General features: G+C 38.7%; 1 protein-coding gene across 1 annotated transcript; it reads right to left on the minus strand.

Annotated features, from left to right (window-relative positions):
• Window positions 1-570: 570 nt before the first annotated feature.
• On the minus strand, window positions 571-15,177 carry gal3st2 (galactose-3-O-sulfotransferase 2). Its single transcript, XM_007233954.4, has 4 exons — window positions 15,112-15,177; window positions 6,522-6,632; window positions 5,249-6,239; window positions 571-3,956 (listed from the first exon to the last, which is right to left on the minus strand). The coding sequence occupies exons 1-4, from the start codon at window positions 15,126-15,128 to the stop codon at window positions 2,883-2,885; spliced, it is 2,193 nt and encodes a 730-aa protein (XP_007234016.3). The 5' UTR covers window positions 15,129-15,177; the 3' UTR covers window positions 571-2,882.
• Window positions 15,178-15,577: the final 400 nt, after the last annotated feature.

Raw genomic sequence — 15,577 nt, forward strand, 5'->3', positions numbered from 1 at the left:
TATGGTGAATCTTTAGACTCATATGGAGACTCTGCCTGTACCATCTAGCAGTCACACACAACATTACACTCAATTGATTGAAAACACGATGGTGGGAGTCACAGTTAAGTATATATAGTTATATATATATTAGCTAGCTCAATTTTCCCACCCATTCAGCTGCACAGCCTCCATCACTAGTGATACCACAACACAAGGAGTGTAAAGACAAGCACATGCCTTCTCTGATACATGTGAAGTCAGACTCCGCCTCTTTCTGAACTGCTGCTGATGCAGCATTGGCGAGTAAAGCGCAGTGACTCGGTTCTGATACATCAGCTCACAGATGCAGCCTTGTGCTGATCCACATCACCCTTGGAGTAATGAGTGGAGAGAGCGCCATCTACTGTACCCACCCAGAGAGAGCAAAGCGAATTGTGCTCTCTCAGGGCTCTGGCAGCTGACGGCAAGGTGCATGACTGGGATTCGAACTAGTGATCTACGGATCCTAATGCCAGTGCTTTAGACTGCTGTATTAAGTTTATATTCTTGAATTTAAAAGACAAACAAGAAAAAAGAAGGACACCAAAGTAAATCTTTCAAAACTTCCCTTTAATCAAAGGCCATTCTGACACCACTGTTAAATTAAAACAATACTAAGAAAATAGAGAAATAAACAAACCAAAGATCAGATCAAATCATCTCTAGGAAGGAGTTCTAGATTCTCACCTGATTCAACAGTGTGTTCATAAATAAGCACAAACAAGCTTAAATAATCAAATTAAAATAAAGCAAATTAAAAACCAACACGATCACAAAGAGTTCTGTAGAAACAAAGACGGACATTCAGTGGTTTCTTAAGAACAGAACCCATCTGCTCTGCCAGCAAACGCAATCCAATCCATTCCTCTTCCTGACCTGCATTTAGACCCAGTTGCAATTCAGTTTTAATACAGACGGTGGATTTCCACAGGAAGCCCATTTGCAGTCAACGGTCAGTTCATTTGAATTGTCTTGGAGAACTTTCGCTATTCAGTCATACATTGTTTTTTCTTTGTTTCCTATTGTTTTTTAGCAGAGTAAAAGTGCATATTGGTCCCAACACTGAGAATAAGGTGCTGTTTCTATTTTATTTTTTGTCTGATTCTGTAAAGCTTCTTACAATATTGTTGAATTACCTTTTTTTATTTTTAAGTTTTTTATTTTTGTGATGCACAGTAGAATAAATCATCACCTGTATAAAATTAAGACTTATAGAATTATAACAGATATACACTAATATAATTCCACATCATTTAAAGTGTTTGATTTTTACTACGTAAAGGCCTTTCACTCTGGGCAGGGTCAGACTAGGTAACACACAGTATGTAGTACTACCCTGTTTAGGCACTGTCTAATGGATTTAATGTCCTGAAGAAACCCTGTGCAGTATTTAGCATCCCTCAGTTGGCCAAAGGGTTTTCCACAAAGCAGATTAATTCTATTGCTGGAGCAAGACTTCTCTGGACAGTCCTTGAAATGTGCCATTTATCCAATGAACTGAAACAAACCTCTATCTAACCAGGCCTGAATGATAGTGTGACGTAACTGGAGGCTGATTACTGGGATTGACTAAACAGCCTAGCAGTTAGCAAGCTGGCTAATGCCTAGTGAGCACTATACGATTGGATCCCAGATTTCTAATCGCAACTTTTTTTTGTAGATCGGTGATAAAAATCGGTGATCAGTCGTCCCACACTCAGTCATGTGGTCTGAACTTCTGAAAGACGATGACGAGATTTAACGAGAAGTCACTGAGAGATCGTCAACCAGTCCGATTTTCAGATTTCCCAGCAAATATCTAGCAGGTTTAATATCTAGACCAGTCGGTGACTTTGAATCCAGAGCAGTGACTACCAACAACCAATGGGATTGCATGGAAAGAGAACCCCGTGTCTAGAAAACCTTATTCTGCTTTTGATGTATCTTCTTAAAGAATAGAGAATCTTCCCACTTCTTTGCCACAGTTTCTTCAATTCCACCTTAAATTATGTAGTAGCCTCAGGTGCCAGAATGTAACTGCTACGCCATTTAAGGTTAAACATAATTTAACAATTTAACTAGCTTGCTACCAAAATGTATTACTATGCCCACTTTATTTCTGTTTATAAGAGGCCATAATACCTTGAAAGTATGTTTTAACTGAGATAAAGACGTTCTCCAAGCCATTGACGATTGATTGCCACCAGCCAAAGATGGCCAGCAAACATCTAGCTGGTTTATTAAATAGTCAAGTGCAGTGCGACTGTCTACAACCAATGGGATCACACATAGAGAGAGAACCATCCAAATGTGACCAACCAACGTATCTTCTTCTTCTGCGTATCGTAGATCTTAGAAATCATAGAGACCTCAGAACAAGCTATTATCAGCTTCTTGTTCTTGTTTTGTTTTCCCATTCCACCTTAAATAATGCAGCTGCCCCAGACATCAGAATGTTTAGAACTGCTGCAACATTTAAAGTTGAACATAAAAATTAGCTATCCAGTGCTAGCTACTGAAGCGTAATACTATGCCAACTATATGTCTGTTATGAAGACAGGGGCCATAATACTTTGAAATTGCATTATTAAAATGAATGAAATCTCATTTTGCTTCCATTTGGAGTCCAAACACTTCACCCTACTCCTCTAACCCAGTAAGAATGGGATTTTAAAAATGGGGTTAAACTGACTGCCTCCTTTAGAAAGAGATTTTTTGTTCAAAACCCTGTTCAATTTTCATATATCTTCACAATAGGCAGTGAAATATTTGTGTTTGAGCCAGCCTACAAACCAGAAAACCTCATTGTCATTGAGGAAACATCTCCTAACAACTCAACCCAGGTTTAGCATGATGTTTACACTGTGGAGACTGCATGATGATCAAGTTTGAGGGGGTACATTGTGTTCTATTGCACTTTGTTTAGCAAGTTTAGGTTGAGTTTCCTTGCTGGGTTTCAATCGACCAACTGTGGTAGCATAATGTTCACTGATTGGCTTCTGCTGGTGTGTCTTTTGAACGGTTTGAGCTTGAGTCTTGTATTTTAGGTTGTTTTTCAAGGCACTTTTGTTGCCCGTGCTGTGTCTCGTAGTTGCTAAAGACCGTTGGGCAGCAGCTAAACGTTTAGCTGCTGCTAATTTGGCTTCAGCTTCGTGTTGAGCGACAAGATCAGGGAACTGTTTAACGTACAAAGCTTTGGTGTATTGAAGTTCAGGCATGATGAGCCTCTGACAGAGCTGATGCGTCTCATTGTTGAGTCCTGGACGAATGTTATATCCCTGGATAACTGCTTGGCCATATTGAAACGGCTTTAGCGACGAGTCCTGAACCTTCTCCGGATCTACGGCGCCTCCTCCTAGTAGGCAGGTTTGCTCCAGCTCTGCTCTTCTTGCTCTCAGAAGCTCCACCTCCTCTTGGAGCTTCTCACGTCCCAGCATGGTGTCTATGCGTCGCCAGAAGGTGGCGTTGAAGTGCTGGTACAACCGCCAGTCCAGGGAGTTCCACTGCTTGATATGTTCATCCAACAACGGGCTCAACTGCGTCCTTGACTTCGCGTTCCGGCTGTTGAGTCGAAACGACACGACGTCCTCCAGGGTCCAGCAGAGCGAGTGCTTCAGCAGGATCATCGATTCATCAAAGTACTCCGAGATGAGGATCAGGTGGAAATTGCTCTCCACCGTGGCAATCAGGTCAGCGCTGCGCTTATCTAATTCCACATCGTTCTCAGGAGCCGTGCTGTTCAGGCCGAAGTCGAAGGTCAAAACGTTGCGAGCGTAGTGGTTATTGAATACCGAGGCATTGTAGGCGCGACCACCATCCATCAAAAACTGAGTAAGAGTTCGGTAATTTCTGAACGCTGGGATTCCCTTGTAGTACGTGAAGAGCGACTCCATCATGAACACGGGATTCCGCAGGATAGAAAAGTAAAACGTGTCCACAGGCATCACCTTTCTCACCTGAGAGAGAAAGAAAGAAAGAAAGAAAGAAAGAAAGAAAGAAAGAAAGATTAAAAAGAGAGAACATTATGCAATTGTATTCTATTCATAAAGGACCCATAATGGATAAGTTGCTTAGGTGTAAGGTAGGTGTTTCTAATAAAATGGCCACTAAGTAGAAGCACAAGATAGTATTAGGTGTTCCTAATAAAGTGGCCAGTGAGTAAAAGCACAAGATAGTAATAGTAGGTGTTTCTAATAAAGTGGCCACAGCAAGTGTAAACACAAGATAATAGTAGTAGTAGGTGTTTCTATTAAAGAGGCCAAAGGGTGGAAACACAAAATAGTAGTAGTAGGTGTTTCTAATAAAGTGGCCAGTGAGTGGAAGAACAAGATAGTAATAGTAGGTGTTTCTAATAAAGTGGCCAGTGAGTGGAAGAACAAGATAGTAATAGAAGGTGTTTCTAATAAAGTGGCCACACCAAGTGTAAGCACAAGATAGTAGTAGTAGGTGTTTCTAATAAAGTGGCCAGTGAGTGGAAGCATAAAATAGTAGTAGTAGGTGTTTCTAATAAAGTGGCCAAAGAGTGGAAACACAAAATAGTAGTAGTAGGTGTTTCTAATAAAGTGGCCACAGCAAGTGTAAGCACAAGATAGTAGTAGTAGGTGTTTCTAATAAAGTGGCCAGTGATTGGAAGTACAAGATAGTCATAGAAGGGGTTTCTAATAAAGTGGCCTGAAAGATGAAGCACAAGTTAGTTAGTAAGTAAAAACGAAAGATAATAGAAGGTGTTTCTGATAAAGTGGCCAAAGAGTGGAAACACAAAATAGTAGTAGTAGGTGTTTCTAAGTGGCCAGTGATTGGAAGCACAAGCATAATATTAGTAGGTGTTCCTAATTAATTTGCCACTGAGAGGAAGTATAAGATGGTAGTAGGTGTTTCTAATAAAGTGGCCAGTGAGTGAAAGTAGTAGAAGATAGTAGGATTTTCTAAACATAATATATTTCTTCTCTGTAGGTCATCTTATTGCTTTTCTATGACAACAAAAGTCATTCTAGTTTAGTTACATTTAGTTCCTCAATAAAAAAAATATTTATGATATATCACAAAATGTTATGATCCTATAAATACAAAAACATAATTTATTATCCTCTTCAGATATGATCTAGCCTATAAATCTTAGGAGATAAAGTTTTCTTATCATAATCAGCTACTGTAAATCTACAGCACTTCTTCCTTTAAAGTGTTTTAATAGTGTTAGCTGAGTCACTGTGGTTTATGCAGCTCATGTTGAGTAATTGTATGTTCTGACCTCGGGACCTCTGAATCTCATGTGGTTGCACATGATGTGGAACTGCTTCACTCGGTTAAAGCGCAGACCCTCCACGAAGTACGCCAGGAAGAAGTTGGGGTAGTAGAGCTGGCTGTGCATGTTCACCGGCAGGGCGAAGGTCAGGTTCCGGGTATCTCCGTAGCGGTACAGCATGTTGAGGATGGTGCTGCTGGCGGTTTTGTGGGTCTTGAGGAAGACGATGTGTTCTTTGGGGCGGCACTTGCCATTTTCGTCGTGGCTTAATACATTCACGGCCTGTTTGTGAGAGTTTGCATTGAAACTGTAGGGATTGAGAAGTTCTTTTGATGGAACCTCTGGTATTTTTCTTGGCAGGGTTTTTTCAGAGTTTTGATTTTGGCTGCGTGTTTCTTGGTACACCCTAAGCTTGTCTTTTGAGGGAACTTCAGAGGATAATCTGAGCAAGTTGTTGAGTTTTACATTCTTGGCTGGGGCCAGTTTGACCATTTCTTGGTAGAACACGGGTTTATCTTTTGTAGGAATCTCATGGTGCTTTGTGGGCAGTTTTTCTAATATTTTGTTCTCTGCTGGTGACTCTGGCTCTGGTTCTCTGGCTGGTGTGATCACATCTGGGTAAATGTCAGGTTCGTCTTCTGAGAGATCCTCAGGGTACTTTCTAGGTATGTTTTCCCATTTTTTATTCTCTGCTGGTGATTGCTTAAGCATTTCTGAATAAACCCATTGAACATCATTGGGATCTGCTGGTGAGGGACTAGATTTACTTGCTAGCCGATGTCCATGTTGCAGTAATATCTTTTTGAGGGTGGTGGTAAAGCGCCTGGATGGTTTTGTATCCAGAGTCTTGTCATGTTCCCACTTGAAGAGTTGGTAGTCCCTCTGGTTTGGATTAAGAGTTGTGGGGAAAGACTGAAGGGATCCTCCATTTTGCTGCACTGCAGGAAGATGCTTGAAGCCCAGCTGATCATCAGCTGGTCCAATTACCTTTGTGTTCCTGAACAGGATATAAAGAAAATATATATATACAATGTACCCAAAAGTGGCCTGCACTCAATTGGGTACAATTCTGAACGAAGAAGTTAATTTACAACATAATCCAAAATACATCCAATAGTCCAATAGGCCACAGTACTGCACTGTATAGTCAACAGGCAGTCATTTGGAACAAAGCCTAAAATACAGCTCTCCATATTAAATGGGCCATGGTTTTGGGACATAACCCAAATTACTACATTATAAAAAATATATATTCAATGTGAAACTGATATGAACTTACCGAGCTTGCCGGACCACACCAAGCAACTGCAGCGCCACACACACAACGGTCAGCACCGTCAGAACCTGCCACACGAACCGCAGGTGTATGCAACTCAATTTCTTCCCACACCTGTAACACACACACACACACATACGATTTAAGGTTAGACACAGTGTCTTGTGTTTGTAAGAAGGTAGAGATTCATTAGCTAAAATACTATTTTATTCACTGATTAACTGACTCTATAATTTATTGAATCACTGGTGGCACTGATTTACTAGTTACATGTATATCGCCTATTGGTTTTTCACCAAGCATGTGATTCACAGAGCCAATTTTAGTGATCTATATGCACCGTGCAGCTTGATTTAGGGCATGTCAGTGTGTTTTTGCTATCATATTGTCAGGAAAAGTATGCCTTATTTGTCTAGAAAAGCGCAAAAGGCATGAAGTGATTCTCTTACTAATATTAATCATGGGTATATTTTGGGCATAATATGAAATAAACCAATCAACAAACCACTTGCCATTCCCTTTAAGAGCAAGGTGCACTCTGACTGTGGTGGATTGCTATTTTAATGGTGCAGCTACCTGGACATGACCAGCGCTTCAGAGGAAGCAGAGGAAACTGACCGGCTTGTTTATGCTCAGTCATTCTGTTTATTGTTGATGTGAAAGTTGGGTTTGTGCACTGCTGCATAACAAGTGGAGGTGGTCTGAGTTGCTAAGATAGCAATGAATGGCTGACTGTTGACACCTGTCAAGGTGGTATTCAGTCAGTGGTGCAGCTGTGTTTTCCGTTGCCAAGATAGCAATACACCAGAAATGTTGCTGTTGAAACGACGCAGGTTAAAGGAGTGAAAATAGACTGTTGGCTCTCCTGATTCACAGATAAGCTGAATCAATAACTAATTAATTGTTAAACTTGCTGTTTCCTGATGAATTTCTGATGGATTCTCTAAATAACTGACTCACTAATATTTATTTACTGACCAACTTACTGGACTATTCACTTACTGCTTCATTTACTTACAATACAGTACTGACTATAGCGTACTATGGTGACCTCCATAACCTTCAGAGTGGTAAGAAACACATATTTAAATCTTCATCAATAATAAATTGTGTTTTGATTATTTCACTGGATGAATAAACAAATAAATAATTAAACAAACGATGAGAATCAGATGGAATGTACACAATTTTAATTTATTAACAAATTAATAGTCTTTCATCCATATATTCTCTCTATCTTTCCCTCTCTCTCTCTCTCTCTCTCTCTCCCTCTCTTTCTCTTACAATATCCTGATCTATGGGAAATTATTTCGAACAAGCCTCCGCCAAAAGCAAATCACTGCACTGTGTGTGTGTGTGTGTGTGTGTGTGTGTGTGTGTGTGTGTGTGTGTGTGTGTGTGTGTGTATGTGTGTGTTCTGCTTGTTTAATTATTGATTAGCACACTTTCTTCAACATCTTGTGGGTCCAGAGCAAGAAAATTAGAATCTGATTTTGTTAGAGACTGTGATTACACCAGAAACCCCTTCAACCACACACACACACACACAGACCCACACAGACCCACACACACACACACATATACACACTCACACACATACAGCCTGCAAAACTGCTGAAGAAGACGTTTTTGGAGATCTGGTTCTGTTTTTGCCCAAATGTCACATCTGTACTCTCTTCATCAGCATCTTCCTCTCTGATTAGAAACAAACCCGTCCCAGTTTAACACACGTTCTCTTCACTCCAACATGCAGTTTCCACACTGACATGCCAGAAGTCATGGGACAGCAGTGTGTAAATTAATTGTGTAGTGTTAGGTCAGGGGAAGAGCTTGTGAAAGCCCACACCTGTCTAAATTTTGAGGAGTTATCTTGTCATTGAGGCTGAACACTGGACTGTGTGCTCATGGCAAGGCAAGATGAATTATTTTCATATTGACACAAACAGACTTACTGACTTGCCAAGCCCCTGTCTGTTTTACTCACTGACTCACTACTGTACTAAATCACTATATCACTGAGTGAACTAATCTCTGACTGACTCACTGACCAGCTCACTGACTCACTCACTCACGGGTCTAGTAACTGATTCATGGTATAATGGAATTGCTGATTTGTTCACTGACTAACTGAATCATTGACTCATTTGCTAACCTACTAACTGATTCACTGAGTTATTGACTCACTGTACCCCTGACCTTTTTACTTATTGACTCACTCAGTCACTAATGTACTTATTTACTGACTAATTTATTCAATGCCTTCTTAAATTACTGATTTGCTGAGTCAATGAATCACTGACTGATTCACTAAATACCTCACTCATACACTGGACTAGTTTAGAACTGATTCACGGTTAGATGGACTTGCTGACTAGTTTACTCACAAATTATTGAATGTCACTGACTGACTCTTCTCTAACTATGTGAATAATGAATCAAATCACTGACTCACTAACCTACTAACTGATTCACTGACGTATTGACTCACCAAACCCCTCATGATTTTACTTACTAACTCACTGACTTATTGACTAATGAGTCTGTCTAATGTACAGAGTCACTGACTGATAATTCAATGACTGATTCACAGAATGATCAAATCGCTGACTAATTCACTAATAGACAGGATCAATGATTCATTCAACAGCAGACTCACTGACTCTATGCCAGACTGAGTAACTGACAAACTGACTGATTTGGAGAATCACTCACTCACTGACATGCCGAGTCACTGACTAATTCACTAACCCACCTATTGGCTCACTTACTGAATCACTGACTCACCTACTGTTCTACGGAGTATTTCCCTGATTTAGAAATTCACTGACAAACCGACTGAATCACTGACTCAGTTACTGCCTCTCTGATTATCCTACTGATTCACTAAATCGTTCACTCACTGACATGCTGAGTCACTGACTAATTCACTAACCCACCTATTGACTCACATACTGAATGACTGGGTTGATTACTGATTCAATGAGTATTTGCTTGATTGGCTACATCACTGACTGACTGACTCACTTACTGAGAAACAGACTGAATCACAGAGTCAGTTACTGAGTCTATAAAAATCTTACTGATTCACAAGTTCACAGAATCACTGACTGACTGATCATGAGTTGCATTAAGTCAGTGACTCAATCACTGACCATTTCCCTGAGAAACTGAATGATCCACATGTTCATTCACTCACTCATTCACTCAATCACTCACTGATTACTGATTCCCTGAGTAGTTCCCTGATTGGCTACTTCACTGACTGATTCACTCACTTACTGGAAAACAGAATGAATCACTGACTCAGTTACTGAGTATCTGATTATCTTACTGATTCACAAATTCATTGACTCAAGTACTTATTGAGTTCACTTATTGAGTTCAATCACTGAATGACTGACTCACTTACTGTTCTACTGAGTATTTTCCTGATTGGGTATTTCACTGACAAACCAACTGAATCACTGACGACTCAGTTACTGACTCACTGATTATCTTACTGATTCACTTCATCATTGACTCACTGATTTGCATTACTGAGTTACATTAAGTCAGTGATTCAATCACTGACCAGTTCACTGACAAACTGAGTGATTTAAAGAATCACTTACTCACTGACATACTGAGTCACTGACTGAGTCACTAACCCACCTATTGACTCACTTGTCGTTCCCTGATTGGCTAGTTCACTGACAAACCTAGTGAATCACTGACTCGGTTACTGACATATTTTGAATGTTTCCAGCCTCTGATTTTGCTTTCATTCCAAACACTGGTCTCTGCTTACTGGCGGGGCTGTGAATGTTGAGAGACTCAACTTTTCCCCCGTAACACACACACACACACACACACACACACACACACACACACACACACACTCTTCAGAGCTGGGCTGTGTAAAGGGGTGGTGGCTCTGCCAGTCCACACGTTCCTCTGAAAGAGACGGGAGTGTGATAAAGGTCTCGCTGAGACATTGAGAGAAAATGAACACCATGTTCTAGTCCTATGAGGAGCTTCAACACAGCAGAACTCGAATACCCAAACCATAAGCTTCCAGTTACCAGAAGATGGATGTGCTCTCATGGCCACTACTCATGGGCGGAGCTTAGAAACGGCTGAGCGTAAAGCTTAAAAGCTTGGAAGACACAAATTCTGCCATAAAGAATTCAAACCAAGCATGAGAGTTTAAACACACCTTCAGCCACTCACGAGAGTGACTTTCCATGTAGCACCTTAGAGTGTATAGCACTATTATAAAGCACTCCAGAGAGTGCACACAATAGGGATTAGAGTGTTAACAGTAACAGAAATACAGCAGTTTGGACACATAACTACAAAAGTAAAGTACAAACGCAAAAATATAAAGTCAAACCAGAAGCTACTGTGTCCACTGTGGGCTGTAATGGCTTCTTAACCAATGAGGAGGTTTATCAGAGATGTGAAAAACGTTCACAATTATTACTCTGTAGGTAGAATTACAGATACTAGCGTTTAAAATACAGTACTTTTGTATAAGTTGAAAAGTATGAACTCAAGCTTTTTACTTTTTAAGTTAAAGTGTAAAAGTTCTGGTTTTAAAATTATGTAAAGTATAAAAATAAAAGTAGAGTAATGGGAACAAATAAAGCCAATACGAACAAAAGCTTAGGCCACGCCTAGAGAGCCCTATTGCGCAGGAGCACGATTCATCACATAAGTTCAACGTAACTTTACTGTCCAACTAGATGCTCGGTAAACTGCAAGATTCAAAGAAGAAAAACAATTGCACTACTTGTTGGCTGGAAGACGCATTTTGGTGCTCTCTACACTGAAAACAATTATGCTTAATTTTCTTTCCTTTATGCATTCACTTTTTTTTTTTAAGTAAATTTAATTTCAGATAAATTTAAGTAACTGAAAACTCGGTTTCAAGACTTAAATGTTACATAGAGTAAATAAGTGAACTGAATTTCAGTTAATCCTTTCTTTTAGTAAACTTTACTTAATTTCTGCATAAAAACCTTATTACAATCACTCAATTTATACAATACTCAATACTCAAATAATGTATGATACATAATATTTTATAATTCCTGAAATTTTAATATTTTTTTGTTAAAACACACATATTACACTGTCTCAAAAGTATACTAAAAAGAATGCAGTATGTGTTAACCAGTGAGACTTGGTCTGTTTACAAAATACATCTTTGAGATTATGTAAATATTTGAATGTTTGTTTTAATTAAAAATATTTAAATTTCAGTAATATTGTATAAATGGAGTAATTGTAATTATGTAATATTTTATGCAGAAATTAAGTAAACTTTACTACAAGAAAGAATTGTTTCAGCAAAAATAAATGAAGTAAAGTTTACTAAAAGAAATAATTGACTGAAGTTCAGTTCACTTATTTACTCTCTGTAACATTTAAGTTTTAAGTTGAAGTTATCTGAAATTAAATTTATTAAAAAAAAAGCAAATGCAGAAAGTTGCAAAACTTTTTAAAAAGTACATTTTTACGCATCATTTTTTTCAGTGTAACTTTATTGGGGTTAAAAGGTAAACTTACCACTATTACAATTACAATTACAATTACTGAATCCTGACAACAACGGGAAAATACTACAATATGTACAATATTGTATTTTCTGTCTAATTTAAACCAAGTTACAGGATCAGCTAATTACTGTATATAAGCATAGCACTGCAACCAACAGCTCACGCTCCTCTGCTGATTGTATTCAGTTAGTGGAGCACCTGTGTTTTCCGTTTCTATCAAGATAGCAATACACCAGAAATTTATCTGAACACACCTCATTTCCATGCCACCGAAGAATGAAGGCAAGAAAATAGACTGTTGGTGAGGTGTGAGATAGCAATGAGCAAGGGTGTAAGATAGGGCCCTACATGTTTTATCATTTATTAATAGTATAAATACCATTGTAATCCCACATGTCCTTCTGGGCACAAAAATGTTTGATTACTCTTTTCTTTTGATGATGTGTATGCTGAGCAGATCAGTTCCTTTACTAAAAGTAAACACACATGGAACACATCACATTTGCTCAACACTTTTTGTTCATTGCTTTGCATTTAAATCTTCATTAATAATGATTACTAATGAATGTTATTTATAGATACACCTCTGGAAAAAAATAAGAGACCACCTAAAAATGATGAGTTTCTTTGATTTTACCTATATACAAATCTCTGGAATAGAATTAAGAGGAAGATGGATGATCATCAAAGCTATCAAACCAAGCTGAACTGCTTATTTTTTTTTGCACCAAGAGTAAAGGCATAAAGTTATCCAAAAGCAGTATGTAAGACTGGTGGAGGAGAACATGATGCCAAGATGCATGAAAACTGTGATTAAAAACCAACCAGGGTTATTCCACCAAATATTGATTTCTGAACTCTTAAAACTTAATAAATAAATATGAATTTGTTTTCTTTGCATTATTTGAAGTCTGAAAGCTCTGCAACTTTTTGTTATTTCAGACATTTCTCATTTTCTGCAAATAAATGCTCTAAATGACATTTTTTTATTTTTATTTGGAATTTGGGAGAAATGTTGTCCGTAGTTTATAGAATAAAACAACAATGTTTTTTTTACAATTTAGAAACTGAAGTGGTCTTGTATTTTTTTCCAGAGCTGTATATGTGTGTGTTTATGTTTCACCATCTGCAGATATGAACATGATCAGCAAGGGATATCAGCCTAAAATTCCCATATTGATGGAAACGGGGAATATATATGCCATTGGGCCTCTGGACTCAAAAACTAAGTAAACTGCTGTTTGCAGACAAAACAAACTTTTTAGATGGTCTTTACTAAGAGGCTCAAGTGGACTCGGAAACAGGCACTCCGAAAAACAAACAAATACACACACACACACACACACACACATGCAAGCTATTTAGTCGCTTTTTCTGAGTAACACCGGCATTTTGTTTACGGTGGTGCTCTCAAACACTCACACACACAAGCACTCATATACACAGGAGACGAATAAAAGCTCCTTAAACAAAGCTTTCCAGGTTCCCTCAGGCCAGAGCAACATCTGGAGTGGGGAGTACTCTCAACCAACCTAAACCCCCCTTCCCCCCAAACACACACTCACACACTCACATATATGTACTCACTGAGGTAAAGGAGTGTCAGTGTGTGTTGAAGGAATGGTTACAAAAAGGCAAACATTTGAGAAAACAAAAGTATCTATCTGGACGCTCCTCCATCATTTAACCAGTGGTGAACTCATGCTGTTTAAAGGGAACATACAGTACCAATAAAAATCAAATGTTCTGTTTTGTAGATTGATACTAAACTCATCCAAACTATAAAGAAAAACATATGGAATTATTTAGTAAATAAAAAAGTGTTAAACAAACCAGAATGTGTTTTATATTTTAGATTCTTCAAAGTAGCACCTCTATTTTAGATTTTTGGCTGGATTTTCTCAGTCAGCTTTATGAGGTCGAGTCACCTGGAATTCAGGCTTTCAGTTAACAGCTGTGCTGCTGAACTTGTCAAGAGTTAATTACTTGAACTTCTTGTCTCTTAATAAAGTGTTTGAGAGCATCAGTTGTAAAGTAGTGAAGAGGTAGAGTTACAGGTATACAGTGAATAGCTCTATTTGAGTAATGTTCTAATCCTAATATTATGGAAAGAACTACTCAACTAGTAAGAATCTAAAACATATAAAACATTTTAACAGTGTTTTTATAATTGTAGTCACCGCAAAACTATCACAAATGTTATGATGATGGAACTGGCTCTTATCAGGACCGCCCTAAGAAAAGGAAGAGCAGAGTTTCCTCTGTTTCACAGGATGAGTTTATCAGAATTAACTGTCTCAGAAACAACAAGTTAACACCCCAGATAAGAGCACATAAATGCTATTGTTTACCAGTATATTGGGTTTGTTTAACACATTTTTTACGTTACTACATGATTCTTTTTCATATTGTCTTTTTTTTTTACAATATAAGGAAAATAATGAAAACACTGAATGAGAGGGTGTGTCCACCTCCACTTTTGACTGGTACTGTACATTGTCACATATACCCTCATATTATATACCACATTTACCACAATACCTCATAATCCCACAGTCATACAGTAGTGTTAATTTAATACTGACATGTATGCTGTGTATATATACCTTACCGTATATATCAAATATATCACATATACCTCATGCAGGTCGAGTATGTGATCACAGAGTGCCTGAACGCTCCACAGACACATGTGGAATTTCATCCCACTGTGAAAATTAAGGGTAAAGGATCGGAGAGACGCCCTCCTCTTTAGTCCATGTGCAGGCACACACACACACACACATACATATTATATATATACTATAGGTGTAAGCACAGACAATTACAGAAATATATCTGTAAACTACAGTCTGAAAGCAAACCATCAGCATTTAAAGAGGGATGAGAAAGAAAGCAAAGAAACAGATCTAGAGAAAGAACATTAGAAAACAGAAAAATGACAGGGGAGAATGAACTGAACTAAAAGAGAAGAGAGAGAGAAAGAGAGAGAGAGAGAAATGGATGGATGGATAAGACCATAAAGAATAAAGCAGAGAGAAAAGTCTACTTACGCGCTGCTCCTCGGCATGTCCACTCTGGAGCTCCAGCACAAACCATCAGACCAGCGCTGCTTCCACTTCTCCACACAGAACACACACACACACACTCTCACACACAAGCCCCACCCACTCATCTCTGATTGGATCTGAGAGAGAGAGAGTAAAAAGAGAAAGAGCAGAAAGACAAGAAGGAGAGTGAGAGAAATGTCTTGGTTGAGGGAGAGATACAGATACAGAGTGAGGTAGAGAAAAAAGATAGACAGATTAGGAGAGTGAGAACCAGAGAGATGCTGTAGGGAGAGACAGGGAGAAAGATAATAACAGTAGTGAATGTTAAAGAGAGAGAGGATGAGAAGAAGATGGAGGTAGAGATAGTTAGTCCCAGTTAGGCCCATAAATATTTGGACAGGGACACAATCTTCATGATTTGGGCTCTGAATTCCACCAGAGAGCAGAAATGTTAGCACTTGCCAAATCA

The sequence above is a fragment of the Astyanax mexicanus genome, chromosome 18 (assembly GCF_023375975.1).
Source record: "Astyanax mexicanus isolate ESR-SI-001 chromosome 18, AstMex3_surface, whole genome shotgun sequence".
In the NCBI taxonomy this organism is placed as follows: domain Eukaryota; kingdom Metazoa; phylum Chordata; class Actinopteri; order Characiformes; family Acestrorhamphidae; genus Astyanax; species Astyanax mexicanus.

Excerpts from the sequence above, each read along its gene's own strand:
- gal3st2 (XM_007233954.4), bottom strand. Across the intron at positions 6,240-6,521 it reads GGTGTGGTCCGGCAAGCTCG|GAACACAAAGGTAATTGGAC; the intron begins GTAAGTTCATAT and ends TATCCTGTTCAG. Across the intron at positions 3,957-5,248 it reads TGAGATTCAGAGGTCCCGAG|GTGAGAAAGGTGATGCCTGT; the intron begins GTCAGAACATAC and ends TTTCTCTCTCAG.